This window comes from Trachurus trachurus (assembly GCF_905171665.1).
Source record: "Trachurus trachurus genome assembly, chromosome: 21".
Lineage (NCBI taxonomy): Eukaryota > Metazoa > Chordata > Actinopteri > Carangiformes > Carangidae > Trachurus > Trachurus trachurus.
This window is the reverse complement of record NC_139899.1, coordinates 965,100-991,576: the sequence shown is the minus strand read 5'-3', so window position 1 is coordinate 991,576 and position 26,477 is coordinate 965,100. Positions and strand designations below refer to the sequence as shown.

Below are 26,477 nucleotides of genomic sequence, written 5' to 3'. Positions count from 1 at the left end.
TTACACACCGCTAGCCAGTTACGGTAGCTAGCTAACGTTAGCTTCGGCAGGTTAGCACCAGCACAGGGACCGGTTCGCCCCCCCCCCCCCACCCGCTCCCGGACCATCGGACCCCCCCCCGGACCCTCGGACCGTCTGACCCCCCCCCCCCCCCCCCCCCCCCCCCCCCCCCCCCCCCCCCCCCCCCCCCCCCCCCCCCCCCCCCCCCCCCCCCCCCCCCCCCCCCCCCCTCAGCTATCCATGGTGCTGAACCGGTGACGTTGTTTACACTGTGCGCCTGTCTGTGAAACGTGCGCTGCTGCAGGGACTGGGCAGATCTGTCCCACTTGCTTTCTCCCCCCCTCCGTTATGATCTACCGTCCCACAGAGTAGAAGAAATACCGGTAGGCTACACTTTTTTCCCCTTCCCCGCTCCGCTCAGCGCGGCTGAACCCGGCTTGTATGCGGCTTGAGCTCAGCCCACACGGGCGCGAGTCTGCTGCAGCCCCCGCTCCTGCTGACAGCAGACTGGGGGAGAAAAAAAAATATTTCTCTGCTCTGATGCTTTGGTTGAGCTTAGGCCATGAAGAAAGAAGTTTGTTAAGTTTAGTAAAAAGACCAGGTAGAGGCTAGACAGGCTAGAAGCATGCTGGAAAAAAACAACAACATTGTAGTTACTGCGCTTTGCCGTAGCATTACCTGTGTATTTATTTAAGGAAACCTGGCACCAGAGCGCAGTATCTGCTTTTTAGGGGTCAAATATAAAATATGTGGTCATATATTTTATTGCATAAATATTACTTAATGAAAACCTGTCAAATCTGTCTATTTTCACTAATCTACCTACAACACATTTGGAAGGCTAATCAAAAAACTTTAAAGCCATTTTTCTCAGTTTCACTGTTCGCGTACTGCGGTCTGGCTTAGCAGGGCAGTATAGTCGTGGCCACCTGTTACCGGACATCAATGTTGTAGAAGAAATTAAACTATACATTTGTTCCTCCTTTTTTTAAAGGTACATTGTGTAGGAATTACTCCCATCTAGCGTTGTGGTTGTATATCGCAAGCAACTCAGTCGTATTTTTCATGCTGCATTCACCTGAAATTGGGCAGACGGCAGACGGACGACAGCCGCTGGTAACGGCATAAACAAGCCTCTATGTAAACAAGTGGTCCGTCAGCACGAGGCAAAACAATACACGTGACAATATGTTGTCATGGCGATGTGGTATTGTTTACCTGACCCACGTTTTACCGGCTTTCTCTGGACTTCTGTGACTAAAATGACATCTGGTTTGTTACCGACGGCCGTCTGCCCGACTGCAGGTGAATGCAGCATCAGTGTAACGCTCCATTCCTCCTCACTGCGTTACCGCGGTGACTTTTCACAGACGCCACCTCCACCTGAGCCGACAGCTCCGGTGTCTCCACTGAGTTTCCGTGGTTTCCTACCGTCACGCTGCCACTGAACGTAAAAACATGGAGACACCACATGGCAGCAGCACCGAGCTTACCCACTCCATGTAGATATGAATGATATGAACGGCTAATTCAGAGCTGAAAGGAACACTTCACTTTGTTGATGGGGGGGATTACTGATTAATGAAAAACAGACTTTTGAACAAAATTACAGATTTTCGTGATTAGATAACAAGAGAAGTTACACAATGTCCCTTTAAAATTTACATCTTTTAGTAGGAGTAAATAGATAGATAGATAAAGTAGGGAAGTCAGTAAGCATTCAGAGAAGAACTTGTTCTTTACATGTTTTTCCTTACATGTTTATAGTATAACTTTATTCACAGAAAAAAAAAAAAAAATCCCACATTCTGAATTTTTGAAGGAAACCCATCAACCCTGTCACCATGTGAAATGGTGAGTGTTAGAGGGGCGTTTCTGCAGTGGGCAGCACTCTGTGGAACTGGCTACAGTTGGGGTCCCCTCTGACTTTGGGTGTCTCCGGTATCTGGACCCCGGTTAAGGGGTTAACGCACCAGCACTCGCCCCGTTGGCCGTGGGTGGACATGTTGCACTGGAGAGAGGAGAGAAGAAAAACACAAACTAGACAAGTTGGAAAACACTGGAAAAAAGAGGGAGGGGTAAGGATGCACAGTGGGAAGCAAGGGGGGTGCACTAATGAAGCATGGCGTATGGTGGCTTGAGATGTGTGTGTGTATGTGTGGATGTGGATCTCCTGATGGCGGGGGGCCATTGGATGAGAGTGAGGGGCAATGGTTCGGGTGGGACAACAGTCACCCAATAACAGCCCATCCTCAGGTCATGCCCCCCAACTCACAACTCATCTACAGCCACACATGCCATCACAGACACACACACATAACACAGAGGCATGCCAGTAGACCAGCCCCCCCACAGAGCCCCCCCCCTCACCCCCACCCCCCTCTTCTTCTCAGAAATGAGGTCGTAATTGAAGTGGACACAGTTTACGCCGCGCACGCGGGGCGGCCCGAGAAGGGGACAGCGAAAAGAACGAAGAGCCGGGGGCAAAGAAAAGACTTTCCATTTTCTTCCTTCGATGAAAAAGAACAAAAAAAGTGACAGTTACAGTAATTACCGCGCGACAAGGAGGGACAACTCCAAAAAAAGGGAGCCGAGTGTTGAGGAGGTACAGTGTTCCTCCCTGGGAACCGAGGACTCCAGTCCGAAACAATGCTGTTGTTTGTGACCAGTGATGAAAATTGGCTGAGTGGTTGAGAGCCCTGCTTTAGGGGAAACTGTGGCGCCTATTCAAATCTTCTTTTCTGCTCTACTATCCTCGTAAGACAACACTGGATATGTGACCTTGTTTGTCCTCCTCTGTCTGATTTCTATGGATGAGCAGAATTCAAATTCAAGCCCCCGGTCGGAAGCACGGTTCGTTCCTCGGCTTAACAAAAGTCTTCCCATGAAGTACGCCAAACACTTTTATTGCCTTGTAACCTTGAGCTCAGAAGCTTGTTGCCTCATTCACGATGACAACATCTCTCCACACATTTGTGTGCGGGTGGGTGTGTGGGTGGGTGTATGTGTGTGTGTGTGTGTATGTATGTGTGTTGGGGGTGAGGGGGGGGTTGTGAGTGTGTGTCTATGAGCAGACTTCTCAGGATGAGGAAGAGGAGTGTGTGTGAGTTGAAAATAAAGAAGAGGAGGGGGTAGTTGTGTGGAGGGTGGTAGCAGGTGGGAGGGAGGGGGATGTTATATTTTTTTGCCATGGGGTGATACAAGAGAATGTGTGTGTGTGTGTGTGTTTGTGTGAGTGTGTGTGTGTGTGTGTGTGCATGTGTGTGAGTCAGACTGTGAAAGACAGGGGAAATTACAGCAAATGATATGTATGTCCATTTGTGTGTGTGTGTGTGTGTGTGTGTGTGTGTGTGTGTGTGTGTGTGTGTGTGTGTGTGTGTGTGTGTGTGTGTGTGTGTGTGTGTGTGTGTGTGTGTGTGTGTGTGTGTGTGTGTGTGTGAGAGAAACAAGAGGTATACACATAATAAATAGCCATGGAAATTTAAAAAGTCAGAATATGTAAAATGCACATTACAATTGACCAGATGACATTTTGATTTTGTGTTTTGTTGGTTTCAAAGCCAAAAAAACAATTTCTAATAATGCTACCAGCAAATGTTTGACTCAATCCGTATCAAAACTACAGGTAGTTATTGATTTATTTTGTGCAAATTAAGAAATCAGTTTATGTAGATGTATGCATTAGGTTGAGCTGAACTACAACTAGACTGACGGCAACAACCAATGCATCTTTACACAGGAAATGCAATTGCATTGCATTGGATGTAAACTGGTTAATACTGAGCTTATTGGGAAAATGTCCCAAGTGTGTTTGCTTTCCACCAAACCTGAAGGATAATATCTTCTGGGTGGAATATGTATGTGGATTGCATTTAACATGTCCCTATTTGTCTTATGTTTGCGTATGCATGTGTATGATGTGTGAAGCTACTTCCATATGACCAGCCTGGAATCTGGAAGTGAATGGTTGCTTAATTTAAACATTCATAATCCTGCACCAGGTTTTCAATCTAATTCATGTTCATATTTGAAGGATAAAAATCAACATGTGAAGTGCCAAAAGCTGCAGTTCCACTGATGGCCATTTGAGTCTGACTCCAGAGGTGATCCCCATAGACTCCCATGTTAAAATGTCAAACTTTACAGCCGAAACATGTTTACAGCCTGCTACTGGTCTCACCTGTTTTAATTTTCATTAAGGCTTAAAATTCTGCATAATTTTCTGGATAAGTGTTCAGCTTTGAGCAACAGGTGGCTTATTGTACGTTTGCCACAAAGTTTTAGCTCCACTCTTACCAACGTCACCTCTTCGCCCATTTTTGGATGAGCTGGGCATTGGGTACAGTCACTGCCAAGATGGCGGCTGAGGAGCAACTCACTTCAATGCTGCGTTCAAGACGTTTGGGATATTGTGGCCGATTACTGAACACGAAAAACATATGCAGCAGCAAATGATGCTTATTTTGGAAGCCAATGAAGGTATGTGAAAACATCAACAAGTAACTTTTTTTTTTATCATTTCCATTCTTACCATTAGCGATGAGGGCTGCCATGTTTTGAGCCCTTTTTTTTCCCAAGTTGTGATTTGGCTTGAACACAACATGATCTTCAAAACTGTTCTTCAGAAACTACGATCATAAATATTAAAAATGTTCAATATTTATGATTGTCGGCCCCGACTATCCAGGCCGTTTACAGTAGCCTACCGTATTTTCCGGACTATATGTCGCACTGGAGTATTAGTCGCATCTGCCTAAAAATACGTCATGAAGCGGAAAAAAACATATATAAGTCGCACCGGTTTATAAGTCGCATTTATTTTTCAAACATTTAATTAATAGCCGGGTCTCATATAATGGCCGGGGCTTTGTTTACACGAAAGGCCGGCACCTATAGCGCGCGCTGCTGTTATGCATGCGCGCTTCTCTGTGGTGTGTGTGTGTGTGTGAGGATGCGGAGATGAATGAAGGCGATTGTCCGACGGGGGGCGGCGGCGGCGAATATCGCTACTTTTTTTTTTTTTTACACGTTAGTTTAGGCGGCAGCTCTTTGTTGTTAAGGCGGCCGGAAAGCGCTGCGGGAAACCCTGTGAGCAGAAACCCTTTGTGGACTGTCTGTGAAGACTGACGGGAGTGAAGCTGACCTCTCCTCTGCTTCAGAGAGGGACAGCCCTGCACTGTCGGACCTGGCTCTCTGCTCCGTGTCCGGACCGGAGCAGAGACCGAAGACGGGCCGCAGAATACGCTGTGAAAATACTCTGAATTGACGGAGTGAAGCGCTACGGCGCAACGGAGACAGGTCAGACAGCGCAGCGAGGAGAACAGCACGTGAGGAAGATGAAGATGAGCTACTGAATGAGGAGGGATTTAGAAATAAAAGCCTTGCTTCCCTCTTGTGGTCATAGCGTAGGTTTTTTTTTTTTTTTTTTAATATAAGTCGCTTCTGAATATAGGTCGCATGGCCAGCCAAACTAGAAAAAAAACGTGACTTATAGTCCGGAAAATACAGTAGATCCCGACAATCCGGAGTTACTGTCTCCACGAAATGTGCAGTGAAATTGAATGTAGCCAATAAGAAGCAAGCTGACTGAAGAACACATATGGTGCGTTCCAGTTGTACTGAGTTCCCACTGGGAAATTTCACCTGGAACGCACCCTGAAGTCGGTAATCCGACTCGGAAAGTGGGACTAACCTCACCAACCCCGACTTGACAACAAAGTCATAAAAACGTCATCCAGAATGGCTGTGCCGTACATCAACAGTAGTGAAAGCTCTCGTAATGTATTATTCATTAGCACGTCTGTTTGTTTAATTAAATAAGAGGTACTGTCCAACGTCTATCTGTGGACATGCTACGGTCTGGTTTAAATACCGTTCTATGTGTTGTTTTCAACTGGTGTTGCTAACAACGGCTAAAAACAACAACAGGAGGCGGCCATGTTTTCTGACTTGTTTACTGGAATACCGTCAACTCGGGTGTGACGTAATTCCCAGCTCCGACTTCTGAGGTAACTAGAATGCAGAAATAGCATAACAAACAAGTGTGGCTGCCATCTCCATGGCTACCATGAACAAAGCAAAGTTCAAAGTATGTCGGATCACGTTTGATCACGCAAGATTTCTGGCGTGGGGGACGATTCCAGTGTGTCATCAGACAAATCTTCATGTGTGGTGTGCTGTATTTGGAATATCGTAACACACCACACACAATACGATCAACACTGTCCAATCAAAGATTTTTTATCTTTATGTGTGTGGTCTCTCAAAGATAAAAAATCTGTTGAGATTTAGAAAATCTTTATGTGTGTTCCAGGCTTAAGGCTCACATCACACAGGCGAAGTCCATCTTCACATGGGCATCGCCCATCTCTGTAAAAATGAAGCTGGGCCAGTTTTTAATGTGTTTCATATGTAGGATAATCCTCAGCGTTCATACTGACAACAAAAGCTTGTTCCTTCATCAAAGCCGCAGCTCACAGCAACACCGCTTCCAACAGCTACCACGGTAACTCGAAACCTGATGACATCTGCAACCACTCGAGTCTTTGTGTTACAGGTCCTCATGAAACAGTAAGTCACCAGTGAAGTCCGCGGAGCAGAAAACCGCTCTCTATGGGCTGAAGCTCTCAAACGTGTAACAGCTCCGGCCAAATCCTAATGAGTGATGTCACAGCAGGTGTTTTGTCTTTGACACTGGATGGAAAACACCTGCTGTGACATCACTGATTGGGGTGTGGCCAGCATTGGAACATTTGTGCAAAAAAGCAGCCGTTTTCTAAAAGTGTGATTCACTGGTAAATCTTTTTTTTATTTTTTTTGTTTGCAAGAATGAAAAATTACTTTACAGAGGATGTGATATGAGTTATCCATCATCTGAGCTGGATTAATGAGACCAGTCTTTCCATTATACTGAATGTCACTTACTGCGCTCTCACTCAAGATATAAAGATTTTCCTAAAATTATGCCTGACATATGGTAGTAAGACGTCTTTGGAAACTTGAAAAGTGGAAAAGAAAAACTCTGAATGATGAATAATACGCGATTCAGCACTTGGTCATAAAATGCAATCTGATCTATATCCAGTCACTTGTGTAAATGAACACAGCACGCTTAAGTTGATATCAGACAAACAATTAAACCTATTAAAGCTATTAAACATTTACAGTGCTGTTGGAAAAAGTAAGTGAAGGTCTGGGCTCTGAATGAGCTGCACAGCTGGATTTTCTACTTCTCTCCAGCAATCCCTGAATCCCACTTTTGGGTTGATGTCATTGTCCTGGTTTATCGGTCCGCTTCTCCTGAATAAACAGACACCCTGACTTTATTCTCTACCTTGATTAACCTGTAAATTTATTGCACCCATGATGCTCTCAAGTTCTTTGTTGCATTACTCACCGATGTGCTCTGAAACTTTTGGAGTCATCTTTACACTGACTCTGGGAGATTAGTCACAGAACCGATCATGTCTATTGATTTATTGACACATTGTCTGAATGTAGACTATATGGATATTCTTCCAGGCATGGTTCACAACAGAAGATTATTCTTGTTGATTTTGAATCCATGTAGCCCTCACACCTATAGGGCTCCACATGAAACTTCAGACCACACAATTTTTTTGTCTTTCACAATGCACCTTGGCAGATCAAACGATCACAGTAGCTGGGTTTTGGTCGGAAGGGGGGTCAACCGCCATTCCAACATCCCACCACCAGTCCGACAAAGGCCTCTAATCGTCTAAATGGCAACACTTAATTTTCTATCCACCATTCTGGAAATTCCTGCCTCATATGGTCGGAATGACAGTATGTTTTTCTTTTTCATCCTGCCTTTCTGACAATTTCTTTAATAGCGTATTTTTTTCCCCAAAAGATTTTTATTTTGTTGGGTTTAGGCAATGATGGAAGGAGTTGGTTAAGTTTAGTAAAAAGACCAGGTAGAGGCTAGACAGGCCAGATAGACAGAGAGAGTCCAGATAAGTAGGAGGGAGTCACCTGTTGAGTAACGCACATTTCCTTGTATTGAAAGCCTTGTCAGAATGGTGGGACGATGGCATGTCGGAATAGCGGTATGTCGGATTGGTGGTATGTCCGAGTGATGGGATGTCAGAATGGTGGGATGTCGAAATGACAGCATGTAACCGGTCTGAAGGCTACCAAGACTACAAGTATCACCCCATTCCAATCATCGTTCACAACCAATCGCGACACTGCGGGAGTTCATAGGCCATCTGGGAGGTGTCACAACAAGTTGTCAATCATGGTTACTGTAGCATTCTGTGAGATGCTAGCGGCCTTTAATTTAGACACAAATAATAAAAGGAAGAAAAAACAATTGCTCCTGGGTCCGGTGAAGAGGACAGTATGGGCTGTCTGTCCTTCTGAGAGAACTTGAGGTATGTTGACCAATGTTTAGGCCGGCCTACACCTCAAAATCATGAAGCAAGCTAGCGTAGCTTTACTGTGTGTCAAACAATGCGTCAGAACTCTGTTATCCTATTGGTCAACGTCAAGATTCACGTCGTAGGAGATGTCAGAATAGGCGAAGAAATTCAAAAAATTCTAACATGCTAGACTTTCCATCTGGGAATTGTAGAGTGTCATAGAGCGTAGTAGACGGAAAATCACTGTTCGTCCATTATGTTAGACTACACGTCTGTTGTCAGGCCTGACCCTGAAAATTAGTTGGCCACAACAAAATCGTTCTGAATTTGTGTAGTCTGATTCTGCCTTTAGATGAAGACCTGATCACTCATATAATTCCAAGGACTTGTTTTTTTTCTTGTCATATATACATTTGATTACTTCATGCAAACCATAAGAATCCTATCATACTTGCTGTAAACATGTCAAACATAATGTAAAAGCACAGGGATATACTGATAAGTGAAATGATGGACTTTAAATGATGTGGGAAGACATCTTCAACATTTCCTCCTGTCTCTCAAAGGTATCCCTGAAGATTTTGATATGAACCAATTATTGTAAATCTCTACAAGACATAAATTATTTGTTGTGATCTATTTATTCCTACATACTATTGTTTTCTACATTTCTGCATCCATTTATATATAAGGTGTATTGACTCTTAAACCGCCTATCACCAATGCTTCCAATGGCCAGCTCAACTACAAATAGAGTTTGTGTTTGCATAGTGTGGTGTGACACCAGTACATGGCTCACCTGCTTGAGGTTGTACATTCCATGTCTGTCACAGTTTGGAAATTTGAGTTCATACAGGTTCTCCAGTGGGCCTCTGTTATCTGTTGAGGTCATTCTGGAGATCTCCTCTAAGACCTTGTCCAACTCCTCCTGACAGGCACTCTGAAAGAAGAAAGAAGAAGGGAACACTTATTCACACTACAACTGATCCACACACTAATGATGACAACCATCACTCAGCGACGATCAAAGCAGATTCACAGAAACATTTATAGAGACAAAAAAGAAGAACGTAAGGTCAATTAGATGAAAAGAGGGCAGGACAAGAAATACAGTGTGGATAAGTTAGACTCAGGTTTGGGGCCAATATTGTGCTCTGTCCAAGAAAAAGAATGGAGAAATAAAATACTTCTGTGTGTCTTGTAAAAATGTCACAAATACACACATTTATAGCTAACTTTTTTTACGAGGTGCAGTTAGGCAAGCAGAAAGTTCAGCCAATATTATTGATGTGAGTCTGGTGGAGTGGAACATGAGTGGCTAGACTGCTTAACGCAGCAGGTGGCCATGGCCACACACACACACACATACACACACACATAAATATTGTGCACTCTATTCCTGTTGCATGGATGTGCACACACACATTTTCCATGTATCCAGAAGAACAAGCACACACATGCACTCTCTCTTTCTCTCTCTCACACTCACACACACACAGAGAGTGTATCAGGCTGCCAGTGGGATCAAAGAGGTCCAGTCTTATGATTAGTTGGCTGAGGATGAGAGAGCAGGGCAGGAGGAGGCGCAGTCTGCCACAAACCTTATCAGACATCTGAACATATGGATGAAAAGTAGCCTTTCTCTCGCTCTTTCACACTCTCTCTGACGGTCTCTGACCTCTCGTCTCTTTCTGTCTCTCATAATAAACAGAAATTACACACAAAAAATCTACACCTGAGTACATGAACCTCCATCTTCACCTCTGCCTCCTTTCATGTGTATTTCAGCAGTTGAACAACTTCACATCACATACTGGAGCTCTAAGTGAATTTTGCTGGGGGCGTGCCTATGTTCACTGAAAGAGATGTTCCCCGTTTTTCCCCAAAAGCGTTCCCCAGTCGCAATGCATTCTGGGGAACATAGGACCCTTTATCGGAAACGGGGTCCTATGTTCCCTGTTCTTGCTGGTCAAGCTCCCTCTATTTATCTGGACTCTATCTATCTATCTATCTATCTGGCCTGTCTAGCCCCTTCCTGGTCTTTTTACTAAACTTAACCAAGTCCTTTCTCCATTGCCTAAACCCAACCAATGGGACAATTCCACTTCTCACTCAAAGTCACAACTCCACTTCTCACTCAAAAATAGGCAAAAATCCATTTGGAGAAAAGCAGGGAACAGGACCCTATCTTCCTCGGATAAAAAAGCAGGGAACATATAACCCTTGGAAACCCATTTTGCTATCATTATGTGGCAAGGTGAAGAGGGCCCAGGCGGGCTTCCAACCCCAGACTCCCAGGTAAGAGTCATGTGCACTAACAACTTGACCAAAGGGACATCCCCTTGGCCAAGTAGCCAGGGCGCATGATCAACTGGAGGCATAGTGACAGGACCCTCAACTGTCACAATTACATAGACCTTTTTAAGTACCAGTATAGAAGAGCATCAAACTACTTCTACTGAAGTTAGCGCGCTAACCAGCTAGCCACCTCCTCATTTTCCAATAGCGAGTCACTGTAGAAAACTATGTTAAACCTGGTGCCTATCAGCCACAGTGCAACTCCACCACTGTCTGGTGACTTCACTCTTCTATCTTGATGCCCCCAGATTCTTTCCATCATTAACCATCCTTGACTCAAGTAACACAATTACTCCACATCTTGTGTTAACTTAGATGTGTAAAATTGGTGTTCTGCTTTGAAAACACACATTATTAGCATAAAACTTTAATTTTGACTCAATAAGCAGAGAAAATAAAATAATTTGATTCAACTTGCTTTCTTTGGTTAATCAAATATCAAAAACATTTTAAAGAGTGTGAAAAAAGTGTATTTCACATTTAAATGGCTGGCATGTCAACGGGAATTAAAGGGTCTCTGCTCAGAAGCACATCATCGATGTGGCGATAAAGAAGTTTTAAGCTATTTTAAAAATGCGCGTACAGTTCAGGCATTTAGGTTACGAGCCTTGTTCTGACAGGGAGGTATGCATTTTGTGTACAGTATTTGACCTTGCACGGCCACCCACAACGAAGTGCATCCATGCTTGACACCAGCCGTCTGAAATCCCTCCCCCTGCCCAGCTGCACGACTCCTTTTGCTGCATTCTCTCTTTTGTTGCTTCTAATGATCTCAACAATTGTTTTGTGCGCCGCCGCTTGTGACTCTTTCTTTTTGTTTTTTTGTTTTGTTTTGCTGCAACTGAGTGAGTTAAGTGAGGGAGAAAATGAGCAAATGCATATCATTGTTTCGCCGTGTTGGGACATATACGCGCCGCCTCTGCGCCGCCCCCAATGGGCCCAAGCTCATTTGCATGAAACAGAAAGAATATCAGTGTTTCGACTGTACGTCACCCTCATTAAGGATTTTCCAAGAACTTTTTTTTTCTTTCGAGAAGCTTTTGAGATAGTAAAATGTTGGGTGAGCGTCAGGGAAGAGGGAGCAGGGGCTTGTAATCTACTGTATGGACTGTTTACGACATTCCAATGAGGAGAACAAAACAATATCGACTCTTCATCGGAACAATGCTCATTATGTGCAATCACAGATTTTTACATAATTAGAAGTTCAACGGTCGTTCAAAAATATTCAACATGCCACAACCATGGACAGTAGGGACAGTGGATGACCTACACATGCACACAGACATGCACATACGCATGCATGCATATATATATATATGAGTATATCACTCATATCTATGTTTATGTTTTATTTTTTTGTATTGATTGATTGTTCTTTTTCTTCTTTTTTTTACAACCTGGAACAAACCGCCTTTGGTTAGAATTTGTACATATCTGTCAGCTGACTACTGATATTGTTATGATTTCAGTCTATTAAGAAGAAAAGCATTACACACTATCTGACTGACAAAGGTGTGTGTATTAATTAACCATGTATTTGGCACAAAACTCTGTTCCCCACCTGGTGAGTTTAAGGCTAGGTTAATGAATCCAAGAATGAATAAGTCCATGTACTGTCAGCGTTTAAAAAAAAAGAATGTATGTGTGCGTGTGTGTGCATGTGCGTAACATATGTTTGGGTGAAAAGAAGCCCAGAGGAGGGCACCACTGTACCAGACATTGTCCCTCACACAGCACATTGTTGACCTCTTGTCACTTGCTTTTGATAAGCAAACTGTTCACTTGGCAGCACAGAAAATGAATGCTGGAACGCAGCTGTGGGGGGTGGGGGGCCCAATCAACAATCAACAATTCTTAGGAGCGACCAGGGCCCCACGTCCATGCAACATTATATGGCACTAAGCTTTTGTTTGGCCGAATTGTTCATTTTTCTATGAACAGGGGGAGCTGACGACATGGAGTTTTTGCTTCTAAGATTCATAATAATTTGCAGAGACAACTGCTGGAGTTCTTGAGCCAATGCAGAGGATTGCTGTGCTGCGCTGCACTGCACTGCAGACCCAGTGGATCAATCCAAAATGGATAAGATAATGCATTTTTAAACTGTGTGTGTTTGTGTTTAACCTTCCATACACCAGGACACTTTAAGAAGACTACAAAAGAACTTGAGTCCCCCTCTGTCTCTCATATCTACTGACAGTGTCTCATTTGCAAGATGATATTCCTTTGAGACAATTTCCCCATCACGCTCCAGGTGGAAAATTCCAGGAAAAAAAAAAAAACTTCTCGAGAATAGTCTTCTATATGATTTTCTGTTTTATTTTGAAATGTTTTGTCATATGTCCAATTACCCTTGTCTCCCCTATGTTTTTAATGCTCACCTCCACGCTCAGTATCAGCTCTATACGCTGCCTTCTCTTCGGTGCTTATGGAAACCACTGTTCGAATGAGCCAAACCTAAAAACACGTGCCGTATCACAGATGTTTGATGTCATTGGAACACAAAGATGAAAAAAAGACTACCACGAGGCAGTTGATGATGAGAATGACAGGAACACAGCACAGCTCTTGCAAAAACTCTCACGATTCCATGTTGACATTGGAAATGTGTCTATGACAGTGAAATCGCTTAAGAGGTCTTTTGCTGCGAGGCCAGCGTCGGTTGTCATGTGGAATAAAACACGGTAGAGGAAATAAAACCTGAAATGATGGATGCGGGGGCTCGGTCCTGACCTGAGGGGCTTTCGGGGTCCGCTGGTCCTCCAGTTGATTCGTCCTCATCTTGGTTTTGACGTTATTCAGGTGCTGCTTCACCGCCGACTCGTGCCAAAACCAAGCATCTATGATGGGTCTCCTGGTGAGCGGGTTCTCAGTCCCGTGCACCTCTGCAGCAAATAAAAACACACACACAGAAAAACCCAGTCATACAAAACATCTGCCTGGGCTTGCTTGGAAGCAGACCTCATGCCTGGGTCCAAAGAAAGCTTTTCAAAGCTAATTCAACATTTCTGGTTTTAATCCCAGTGTAACATTCAATACTTGTAGGTTCTTAGAAATTCTGAGCCCACTGAGCATGACTGTAATCTGTATCCTTGCTAGCTATGTATATAACAGACAGATGTTAAACACACTACTTTCCAAAACACTCACACACGTAATTTACATTTACCTATTCTGTAATCACGAGCTGCTATTAAAAGCAAACATTTTTTCTAATAACAGGCCTTTTTACAAGTCATCTAAAATCCTGGAATTAGAAGACAAAGTTGCCCCGTGTCCTGGAGGCATCCTGTGTCCCTCATACCTCATGCGACTAATTCTATGCTGGACAGTCAGGCGTTGCGATGGCTGTAATTACTATGGCGACAGCGCAAACAGAGCGGCTAAGATCTTTCCTGTCAAGCAGCAAAGTGCTTCATCCAAGAAGCCCCCCTCCCAACCACCCCCCCATTGGCGTTTATCACACCGGGGCTCATGACACAGTTGGCCAGGTCTCCTCTGAGCAGCGGGGTCACTCTCAGTGTGCTTCCTGCTGCTTGTTTCACCAAATATGTTCTGCATTTGTTGAAGACAGGAGAGGCAAAAACACATTAACGACTTAATTCGGAACAGAAACAGAGTGTGATGCAAATGACAGAGAAACTGAGACGTGCACCGGGCCCCTGATGATGATGATGACTGCAATGGTCGAACGCAACAGGGTTTAATGCTGGACAGACATTGTCCACATGGTCAACAACTGTCCACAGTCCTGATCCCTCATGGTCTCAGGCATTTGAACAGTCGGTGAACAAAGCACAGACTGCATTAAAGACCTGAGCTTGGCTGTTAGTCACTGGAGGTGAGTCACAAAGCACTTGTGATGAAGGTTTTCATGCTGAGTAAGGGCTTTTGTAGGTGGGGGTGGGGGTGGGGGGTATCTAACTTACCTGCCAGAGGCTGTGTCTCTGTGTGGGTGTGGGTGGGTGTGTATGGTGTGTGTATGTGTGTGTATGTGTGTGTGTGTAATTAACACTGCCAAAACTGGAGCAGGAGTCTGAGGTTGTAAATCATGGCTGAGAGGGAAAGGCCCCCTGTGAATCTTCAGAGCTGCGTACACATGTTGTGACACTGTGTGAGGGGCTTCTGTACGTGTTGAAGTGTGTCTGTGCACATCAAGTTTCAGTTCACACTCTGCCAGGTGGTAAGACTGGCTCGGTATGTTGCTTGCACTGTAACAGTCAGAGAAGTTAGTCTTACTGTACAAATCATTTTTACATTTTTTTTTATTCTGTCTATTCAGTTTTTTTTTCCATTTCTAATTTTTTTCTCAGTGTCTGTATGAGTATGTCCATGTTCGGTTGTTTGGACAGGGGTTTATGTTGTGTCATGGGTGGATGTTGGACAACAAATCAAAACCTTTCTTCCTGTGCAGTGAAGACATGCTTTGTCAATAATACAAAAATAACATTGAAAGAGAGAAGGTAGTCTTATGATTAAGGACATTTTGTCTTATACATGTTTTGTCAATAATAAAAAATACCATTGAAAGAGAGAAGGTGGTCTTATGATTTAGGACATTTTGTTTTCTGTTTCTATTTATTCCAGGAAATTGGCCACATGAGGTGTAGCCTACAGTAAAGGAAACTCTGGGGCAGGTAACATTTGTGTTACTTCACTGTCAAATTATAATGTAGCTGTTTCAGGGATTACATGCTGGGTTGAAAACAAAACAAAACAAATATCTGTCCCATATTGTAAAAGACTTACTTGTTCAACTAAAGATCAGGCATATTTTTACAGTGGTGATATTAAATTCTTCATCCATTATTTTGGCTACAAATGTTAACATTAATGGCAATAAATCATACAACAATAATCAAATAAAAGAAATTGCAAAGGAGAAGAAGAAGAAGACAAATAAGAAAAAGAAGAAGAAGAAGAAGAAGAAGAAGAAGAAGAAGAAGAAGAAGAAGAAGAAGAAGAAGAAGAAGAAAAAGAAGAAGAAAAACAACTTTTAGCTGGCCCAGTTGGGGAAATATATTCCATTACCATTCATTCTAATAACTATTTCCTGATCTAAATATATTGAGCATAGTGTTTTAGTGGCTCTCTGGGATAGAAAAGTATGTAGCTATTATGGCCCATTATTTTCCATAGCAGCTGTGAAACATTATGTTGCCTGTTGTCTCTGCAACATGCACTGTGGTTTTATCACTTCACACTGCTGTACTGTGTAAGATACTAATGTAGTTACCACACTAGTTGAATCAGTGGCTTTAGGAAACGCGTGCATCGCAAATACATGGTATTAAGTTGCTAATGTAGTTAGCAACCATGTTTTGGGGAAATAGACCACAATTTCTGAATAAAACATGACAGCACCATCATTTCAGTGCAAATGTACTGTATCGTATTGTAATCTGCATGGTTACCATGTACCTGTACGCATTGTTTCTTCTGGTACTTTGCTTTGTAAGCAGTTCTATCACTTGTCCGTCTGGAGATAGGCTATAGCAGCTCTGGGGTTGTGCCTGAGGAGATAGTGGATTCCAGGGTTTGGGAATAGGCCGAGAAAAACAGTTAGGGTCAGGTTAAAGTTCAGCGTAGGTTAAGCATCATAAGACATGACTGGTTTGGGTTAAGGATGGTGTTAGGTTCAGGTTGAGGTCAGGGGAAACGTGCATCGAAGGGGAAATAGCCTTTGACACCAGACCACCCGCCTGGGCTTGCATGGTGACATGCTACGATGTTACCATGCTAATGTTTAGCAGGTTGTGATTACAGTGTAGCCTACAACATATTAATGTAATAGTTTACCATGCTAAAAATCATAAACTTGACCTCCAGCTGGTCACAGGTAAGAAATAAGATCCAAGTCTTTTAAGTCTTTTGTCAAATACTGTGCCATCCATAATACAATTATTAGAGTTATGACTGTTAGCTTGTTTCAGTCTCTTTATTCATTGACTGGACAGACGCTACAGTTGACTTAGAAAATGACAAAACAACAAACGCTACCAATTGACTTGTATAACTATGATTTTTGCTGTAGCAAAACCTCGCCCAAAACCCCACCTCCCAGTATCTGCCAATCACAGGTACATTACTGCACCAAACTCTCTGACATAACAAACTGTAGCTGACGGACGAGCTTCACAGCCTCTAGCGATCACACATCCACTTATAACCTGGAAAACCCAGTAAGTGTAATAAAATGATCAGAGCTAACAGTGTTACAGTTCAGCCAGCCTTTTACAATATCAAATAACATTTTGAAACATGAATAAGTGTTGACAAGGAGAATAGTAAATCACACTTAATGTATCGCAGGGTGGTGGAATCATGAGGCAGTGGAGGGCCGTATTGTCGTCAAGCTCGCTGAGGTGTAAATTTGGACAGGTTGTAAAAACTTTCTATAGTGGTTGTTTTTAGGACCTTGTTTTCTATAGAAACGTATGACAGCATGTTCCACGGGGAAGAAAAAACACCACTTAAGCCAACAGCTGTCATCTAAACACTGTGTTGTTGATTATGTCTCCAGCGCCATAGAAACTACCTGTCTCAAGCTGTTGGCTTGCCTTTGAGCAATGCTTCGACTAGTGCTCTCATGGCACAGAATGAGTAATGTCTTTCCAGGGTCGATGTATTTTGCCTCGTTATCGTATATATACTGTATGCACTGGAGCCGCGTCTTGAACACTTCAACCGTGCCTCTTGCGACCAAGAAATTCGGCCTTACAGTACTTCAAACCATTGTCAGTGTAAACGACTCTCCTCGAGGCCCGACCACTTCAAACACTTGGCTGCTGGCAGCTGTACAGAAAGCAATTGAATAATGAAGAAGATTTTGTCTGGCCAGAGATCCCCTTCAAAACCTTTTACGGTTAGCTATTTCTTTCAACTCTTGATGTTGTTGTGTATGTGTGTGTGTGTGTGTGTGTGTGTATCATCTGAACCAAATGAAGTTGCCTTTGTAGTTTAAAGGGACAACTGTTGCCAACTGGAACCATTACAGTGTTTGTCCCACTTAAAAGGCAGTAAGTGTACTCTGAGGTCAAGGTGTAGGCCTATGCTTTTCACCATCAACATAATTTTAATATTATGTATCTTTCAGTACATGCACTTTTTAAAATTTCTGATTATATATTATTAAGACTGGAGTCTTGAGTAATGCACTTTTCCTGTGCCGATTGTGAATTCTGGCTCCTTGACGCTCCTATTATGCAACGTGACTTGCCAACATAAACTGTTTTGAGCATTAGCATGAATGAGGCAGGGCTTCCCATTTACACCTCAGGGGGAGATTTCTCAGAATTGCAGGCACCGGCACGCAGCTTCACCTTCTCTCGATGCACACAGCCTACTATGCACGCGCGCATCTACATGGAGTAATTAAAGACTTTAGAAGGTGAATTAAGTCAAGAGAGCAAGTCTCGACAGAGGATCACCTGCGGGGCAAGAAGGTCAGTTTTAGACAGCCAACAATGGGAGGAAAGGGCGGGGCGGGACTAGATAAGCTTTTGCTTCTCCCGCTTTCCCTTTCGGCCATGTGTATTTTATTATTTGAACTAAGATGAAGTGTGATGATGATTTAATTGACATGCCCGAAATAAACAAATAAACAAATAAATAAATAAAAGGTGGGAAAGAGAGTGAAACAATGTGCAAAGAGGGGGATAATACAGGAGAGTGGCATCCTAATTGCCGGGGAAGGCAGTTAGTGGAAGAATGATGGTCTGCATAGTTTAATAGCAAAGAATACACACATGGCCTTGGATAATCACCCAGTGGTGAGATGGGCTTGAACAAAGGCCACACTGTAGCGTGTGGCTGTGGAAACTACATGAAACACATGAAAGTCTGACCTCCTGCACACCAGCCCTCTACTTTGACCTTCACACCCTAACCTTCTTCCTCCCTACATAAAGGACATGCTACTTCCTGTATCAGTTCTTAAAGGGATAGTTCAACATTTTGGCAAATTGGCCCATTGCCATAATCCCTATAGTCTTAGCAGTAGGTTCGTTACCTTTAATTGTCGGTGCAAGCTATTTTAGAAAGACGGAGCAGAGCCGCGAGCTGCACACTACGGAGGCTAATGGGATTTCTTGGTTTCTCTCATCAAACTCAACAAATACTCATCAACTTGTCCATCTCGTGGACAATTTGTTACCTGCACATTCACCACGCTGTGAGATAATAACGGAACGTTACGAGACTGAGTTGTTTTCGAGGTAAATTCATGCAAAACATTTGCCTCAAAAACAACTCTGTCTCGTAACGTTCCGTTATTATCTCATAGCGTGGTGAATGTGCAGGTCACAACTTGTCCACGAGAGCGTTTTGGAGTTGTTGGATTGTGTATGAGTTTGATGAGGGAAACCAAAACATGAGCCTCTGTAGCGTAGCTCTAGTCTGAGCAGCTTGCGGCTCTGCTCCGCCGTTCTAAAAATAGCTTGCACCGACAATTAAAGGTAACGAACCTACGACTAAAACTATAGGGATTATGGCCAATTTGGCAAAATGTTTAACTATCCCTTTAACTTAAGCACTGGATTTAAAATAGTTCCCTAGATTGTGCCACATTGGACTTTGCAACTTTGAACTTGTCACTGTAAAACAGCTCTCAGTCCATGATTCAGTGGGAGAATTACATTGGCAAACATCACTGAAATTAGTTGACTCAGTTGCAGGGTTATGTCATTATTCATGCTATCACACACTGTGAACAGGGTCGTCATTTAGTTTATTTAGGATCCCCATTAGCTGCAGCACAGCAACAAGTATTATTCCCGGGATCCTTATAGGTTTTCTTGAGGTCAAGCTGCTTTGAAACAGGCCTGTTATTGGAGTTTTATGTCCTAAGAAATAAGTCATTTTAAAGGCTTTTGTGGCCAAAATATCTGAAACTCAAAGATTTTTGACATTTGGTTTCAAACAACTGAGTCACGATTCAGTTAAACTTGAGCTTCTTTGACCAAAACAGATCCTCAGTCAGTGACCCCCACATACTTATCAGTGCAATTCTGCATAATCAACAGGAACTTTAAATAAACAATGGCATGATTCCTTTTCCAAGTGTAAACAAACAAGAGATAAATAATAAAAAAAAAAACACTCTCTGCTCCGCCTGTATCCATGGCAACATGCTTGCTGTTTGTTGGAAAAGTTCAATTTAAATTTGCAATGTTAAGAGTTGCTATCACCCTATGTCGCCTGGGGGATGACAGATGCAGATGCATTACAGTGTAATTGCTTGAAGTTGACCCTACATGCAAAAAAGTCTGACTGAGAAATTAGGTGGCACCTGTTGCCATGGAGATTATATGGCAACAGGTGCCATACCTATCTTTATTTACTGCTGATACATATGTTCTAAATTGTCTTTCAATCACATTACCTACATCAAAACAAGATTAGAGAGCACTGAGATGTGGGTTACAGATATGTAACGGGTTCATCTCAGCGAGAGTTGCTTGTTTGCACTCACAGATACGGGCCTGCCAAGCACATTGCATGTGTCAACATTCATTTTCAGGAATCAATAGCGACCTTTCGTTCCTAATAACTACAATGTGGGAGAGCAGATCTTATCATTTATATGTCCTCAAAGACTAACTCACTCATTTGATGTTGACATTGTTTTATTTCTGACATTAAAAGACGCCCGCAGAAAAATAAAATGTTTTGGCTCAACAGGCCTGTGAACATTCTCATTTGTCCAGGTCATAGTTATCTCAAGGAAGTTTCCTTGAGATATTTGGCTCAACATGAAGCTTTCCTCGAGTGATAAATACTTGTTTTGTCACTTGTCCACAGGTATGATCACAGGTCACAACTAGCTGGCTGGATGCTGCTGGCATACTTGAATATGAATGTTAAACTATGTCTTCCAATATGAACACTGGGAAAGCCTTCAATAAATGATAGTATACAGTATGAGTGAGATACTTGGCAGAGGTCTGATCTTACAATCCAATCTATAAAACAAGTTCATGCAGGCGCTCAGCTCAACATAAATAAGAACTGTGTCACTTTAATGCTCTTTAATAGAAAAACTTGTTGGGATTGCACAACCAAATGAAAACAAAGAATATGACATATAATGTCATTATTTTGTTTTTAGCAAACACTGTAATAGAACATTGATTGATTATGGGGCAACATCTGGATTTGCATTCACTGGGAGTAATCTTCTATTAGTCCAATGTTTGCCTGTCATTTTTGTTTTGTGTTGTTTATTGTCCCCGCCAACTTCAGAGTGAAATATCTGCTCTTTGTTTGGCCTGATGATGAATGCTACGCTAACGTCATCGGATAGCTGCTAACTTTAGGCCCTGGGTGAGTAGCCCATACTGTATTTATCACACACACAGTGTTTAATTTTTCTTTTCTTTCCATTTTTTCTGAAAATAGTTGCCTGCTGCCTCTGGAAACAATATTTGATGGGAACAGTATGGGTCATGAAACCAAAACTATACACAGGCTACACCATTATTTTTTGTTGATTTGTCAGTACAAGCAACACCTACCTTACAATACACAAATATAACATCAAAGTATGATAAATATAATATAATATAATGAATGAGTCCATATCGATCCTCTCTGTACAGTGCAGTTTTTCTTTGATAACTTACCATTAGTTGCCTGGTGGGGTGAACTTGGCAACAGAACTTCTTTTGATCCACATATACCTAAACCCTGGATGAGCTGCTGCAGAGGTAAGTCAGCCTCTTCGCTCGGGTAGCACCTCAAGCCACTGGCGCACCTCGGTGTGTAGACCCCACAGTTCTCACCCTCCCGCTTGGCACACATTGGACAGCAGCCGCAGCCCGGCTCCCTCACTATTTCTGCACATGACTTTGTGACTTCGGGGCACAAAGCTAAACGCTCCGCGGTGCAGCTTGGGCATCGGAAAGCTAAATCCCCCAGTACGAGTCCAGGCAAAGCCAAGTACGCAAACAGCCACCCGTATGTAAAATGTATGACCATCCTAACAACTGCTAGGTTTATTAGTGAGCACTGAAATCCAAAATGACCCTTGGATGGTAACAGTATGAACTTCAGGAACCTGAGAGTCAACTGTGTGTGGGTAAACATGCTGATAGCACCGACAGGGTCCTATCTGCTGTCATATTACAGGAGAGGAACAGAAACAGGAGAACACATTACTCTCTCAGGAAAGTATCCCATGTGAAATATATACATATGAAATGTACACATATATGTAGTAAAATCATGTGTAATTTCACATAAAGTGTGTCCAAGCAAATTTACAGCAGTACAATAAATAGTAATAGTAATGTTTTGACAGTTAGTATAAATTAAAGTAATCCTTTATTCCCACACTGTATAACCTACCCATGACATGATACATACATTTAGAGATGGGGCCATTCGGTAATATAATGTATTCTTCTATGTTAAATTTATTGTGAAATTCTACCAATGGAAATTAGCTTGGATACACTTTATTGACATATGTCTAGCACACAAGATATTTACCTATTCCAACATCCCACCCTTCTGACATCCCACCACTCCAGCATACTTACCCCTTGGTCGCACTGCACACGGAAGCTGCGCGCGTGCACTGCCTGGTCTTTTTTACTAAACTTAACCAACTCCTTTCATCATTGCCTAAACCCAACCAATGCAAAATCTTTTGAGGAAAAGATACACTATTAAAGGAATTGTTGGGAAGGCGGGATGTTTAAAAAAAAAGAAAAAGAATTACCGTCATTCTGACCATTGGAGGCAAGAATTGTCGGAATGATGGGACATTTGATAGAAAAAATAAGTGTTGCCATTTAGACAATTAGAGGCCTTTGTCAGACTGGTGGGATGTTGGAATGGCGGTTCCCCCCCTAGGAAAAATACTTACCATGATTAATGGAGAGTTTTCTTTGCCTTCTTAATTAATATTTTCAGGCTTCAATGACAGACACAAACACAAAAGGGTCAACACTATTCACACTCCCACATCAAATAAGTTTCAACTCGAAAGAAAGTGGAATATTAAAGTCTGTGATGTGGTCATTTCATTTGTTGCATGTCAGGTGGCACTCAGTTAAAGGCAAGGCCAGGGGGGGCAAACAAGGCCCAATTATTCCGCCTAGTGGTGGTAGTCAACATAATGTTTTGTATTAAATGCTCCTGGAAAACTGATCACAGACTGGCTGTACCACACAGCTCCAAAACAAGTGACTATTGACTTGCACCCTGTGAAGCTGACACAGTCGTGACGTAGGTCTGACCTCATTGTGGTGTTTCTTCCCCCAGCTTTATTTTTTAAGTTGTTTTCAGTTAACCATGGTGCTTTCTGACTTCATTCCACAGTAACACTAGCTATTTTTTATTTTGAAGGAATGTGTTTTTTGAACATTGAAGTACATTACCTTCTGTGCCTTAAAACCAAGTTTTCCAACTATATTGTTGCAGCTACATAAGAGACCTCTAAATTAGTACATGCACTGTCATTTCAGACTTAAATCTCATATACAATTTGCTAATCAGAGCTTTTGTTGTATCATTATTTCTTAAGCTGTCATTGCTACTGAGTTTCCCACCATGTGTAAAAAAGATACAGTAACCAGCCTATATCCTGTTTTAAACCTGTCAACATGAGACGTAAAGTTGAAGTGTGTGAATTTTGAGTCACTCCCATGTGTGTTTCATTTTTGATGTAGATATTTTAAGGAAACAGGGCATCCGACAGGAAGGGATTTATTCAAACTTGCACATCAACAACATCCTGAATATTACACAAATAGTGTCAGGTCAGAGGAATGGTAGTGAACATGGAAATTATGCCAGAGTGTCCCTCTGCCAAGGTCAGCCAGGAGCACTTCAAAAAAAAATCTGTAAACAAAGCACATCAAGGCAGCGGAAATTGCTGTGTCCCGCCTGATGTTGTACGTCATCTCTCAGCTTTGTTCCTATAATAACTGATATCACTCATACACACACACACACACACACACACACACACACACACACACACACACACACACACACACACACACACACATGCATATATATTGGATAACATAAGAAGAAGATAAAGAAGGTGATACATGTAAGGAGAAGGAAGCATATCTTGGGACAATCAGAAAGAGATGAGGAAAAAGATGAAGAATGCATACACACATACCGATGAATTAGCCCATTGCCATAATCCCTATAGTTTTAGGAGTAGGTTTGTTACCTTTATTTGTCGCTGCAAGCTATTTTTAGAACGGTGGAGTAGAGACGTGAGCTGCTCAAAGCTACGCTACGGAGGCTAATGGGATTTCTTTGTTTCCCTCATCAAACTCATCAAGTACACAATCCAACAACTCCAAAATGCTCTGGTGGACAAGTTGTGACCTGCACATTCACCATGCTATGAGATAATAACGAGACAGAGTTGTTTTCTAGGTAAATGCAGAGACTGTTTGCCGAAAAACTGCCCCTGACAGGAACACGCATCAGCGGTTTTGCATAAATTTACCTCGAAAACAACTCTGTCTCGTAACGTTCCATTATTTCCTCATAGTGTGGTGAATGTGCAGGTCACAACTTGTCCACCAGAGCTTTTTGAAGTTGTTGGATTGTGTATTTGATGAGTTTGATGAGGGAAACCAAGAAATTCCATTAGCCTCCGTAGCGTAGCTCTGAGCAGCTCGCAGCTCTGCTCCGCCGTTCTAAAAATATCTTGCACCGACAATTAAAGGTAACAAACCTACTCCTGAAACTATAGGGATTATGGCAATGGGCCAGTTTGCCAAAATGTTGAACTATCCCTTTAAATTATCAAAACTATTATACATACTACTATAAATACTGCTGGAGCATCTGCTAGGCTCAACCCCCAGCTGCCATGTTCAGATACCGGGCTCTGAAGTCCTCCTCAGGGGTAGAAAAACTCAATATTTGCACAATATACACAACAATAGAGGCCTGTAGAGGCCATAACGAAGGCATCAAGTAGTCCAGATGAATTTCACATCCAAATGACTTAATAGACCTACTGTAACAGATCATCTTAACAAGACAGTGCAAAGTATAACTTGGTACATGTGAATATCTGCATTTAATCACCAAAGAAAATGACATCACAGGCTCACTAAAACTATACAGAAGTATATTGTGTGTGACTTGTATTGTTCACGGATATTTTGCTTTTCAGATTCTCTTTTGCAACCAGATTTAATATTCAGAGACTAAGGATACAAAATGTGGAAATAGTTAAGAGTATATGGATGAAACCAGAAAAGAAATGATAGAAGGCAGGAGATGTGAGGGAGGGGTTGTTACTGTCAGGCTCCATGTAGAGGAGAAGAAGTTTATGTGGGAAAAACTCAGCTCCTTGGATCAGCTGTTGGACTGTCCTCCTGCCACACACCAAGGCTGTCTTCTCTGATATGATCCAGGACATACTGTAAAGACACACACATACAAACATGTTTTGATGTGAAGAAAACAACAAAAACCATCACAACAGCTAAACTCTCTCCCTGGTGGTGATCCTGGAACTTGGAGGCCTGAACAGAGAGGGCCCCCTCGGACAAAGAGAGGGGCCTGCACTGTGTCCATGAATCTTCTGCTGAGGGTGTGGAAAAAAGTCGAGGCTGATGAGTTTCTGATGCTCGCGCTGGTATTTTAGTTTGTGCATGTGTTGAATGTGTGTGTTTGTGTGTGTGTCTTTGGCTGCCGTACCTGATTGTTTCTGCCTGAGGCGTAGAGTCCACACCTCCTCCTGGCAGCTGACGTCTCCAGCAGTGAAAGCTGTCAGTTTGAGCTAGAGGCTGGAGTTCATTTAACGGATCTGGGATAGGTTTGGAAAACTGACAAACAAACACAACATGTCACAACACACATCGACATAAGAGACTCCACAATCACAGGCTGGAGCTCATTGTCTCTGATTAGTGCTATTGTAGTTTTAATATGATGGAAGCATGCTCCGTTACAGTTTAGCAATGTGAGATACTGTAACTAATGTTGTTTTGTTCCAGCATGAAGGACTTTGACAACAACAATTCCTAAATATGCAGAAGTGGTAAAAAAAAAAAAAGACACGCAAAGCAAACAGCAACTCATCAGTGACTAAATCAATACAAGTTCTCAATACAAGTGTCTTTTATTATGTATGTTATGTTTATTATCAATACCAAACCAAATCTAATGTTATGGAAGATTATGTTTTCCCATCAAACAAAAAATTCCATTAGCAGACGAAAAGTAAAATAGTTAGTGGCACGCATCTGGATCATGAATGGTGAGAACGTGCTGACTGCGTTTCGTGAGCACGATGGCTGATGACCAGCATGTGTGTGCATTAAGTTGTGCAGCAGCTGCTGCCGTGCAAAGAGTTTATCAGTGACACACTTTTATTTTTATGTACGAGTCCAGGCTTGTGAACATGTTGCTGTGAAACATTGTGTGAAACTTCACCTGCAGTGTGGTGAGACGCTAAGTGTTCCTGCAGCGAGTCTGTGACTGTTGTGGCGAATCAGTCCTGGAAATTAGATATGAGTTGGTTTCAAATGACAATCAAGACTTCAATCTAAATTTTAATTGATGATAATAGACCGTGTGTAAATATGGATGAATTGTCTGTGACATCACCCATAGGTGTCACCCAACACCTTGTTAAACCAAAAATGCCAAGACATGGGGTGTGTCCTGACTCTACAGTGCATGTTGGTTTGACAACAGTAGCAAGCACATTCGGTAGGCCTATTACACTTCTCAACTATATCA

General features: G+C 42.5%; 1 protein-coding gene across 1 annotated transcript; it reads right to left on the bottom strand.

Moving 5' to 3' along the window:
• Positions 1-920: 920 nt before the first annotated feature.
• Positions 921-21,769, bottom strand: igfbp2b (insulin-like growth factor binding protein 2b). Its single transcript, XM_083997126.1, has 4 exons — positions 21,368-21,769; positions 13,479-13,630; positions 9,184-9,324; positions 921-2,011 (listed from the first exon to the last, which is right to left on the bottom strand). The coding sequence occupies exons 1-4, from the start codon at positions 21,720-21,722 to the stop codon at positions 1,862-1,864; spliced, it is 798 nt and encodes a 265-aa protein (XP_083853252.1). The 5' UTR covers positions 21,723-21,769; the 3' UTR covers positions 921-1,861.
• Between the last annotated feature and the right edge of the window lie 4,708 nt (positions 21,770-26,477).

Excerpts from the sequence above, each read along its gene's own strand:
- igfbp2b (XM_083997126.1), bottom strand. The coding sequence starts at position 21,722 with ATGGTCATACATTTTACATACGGGTGGCTGTTTGCGTACTTGGCTTTG. Across the intron at positions 13,631-21,367 it reads ACCCCACCAGGCAACTAATG|AGGTGCACGGGACTGAGAAC; the intron begins GTAAGTTATCAA and ends TATTTGCTGCAG. Across the intron at positions 2,012-9,183 it reads GAATGTACAACCTCAAGCAG|TGCAACATGTCCACCCACGG; the intron begins GTGAGCCATGTA and ends TCCTCTCTCCAG.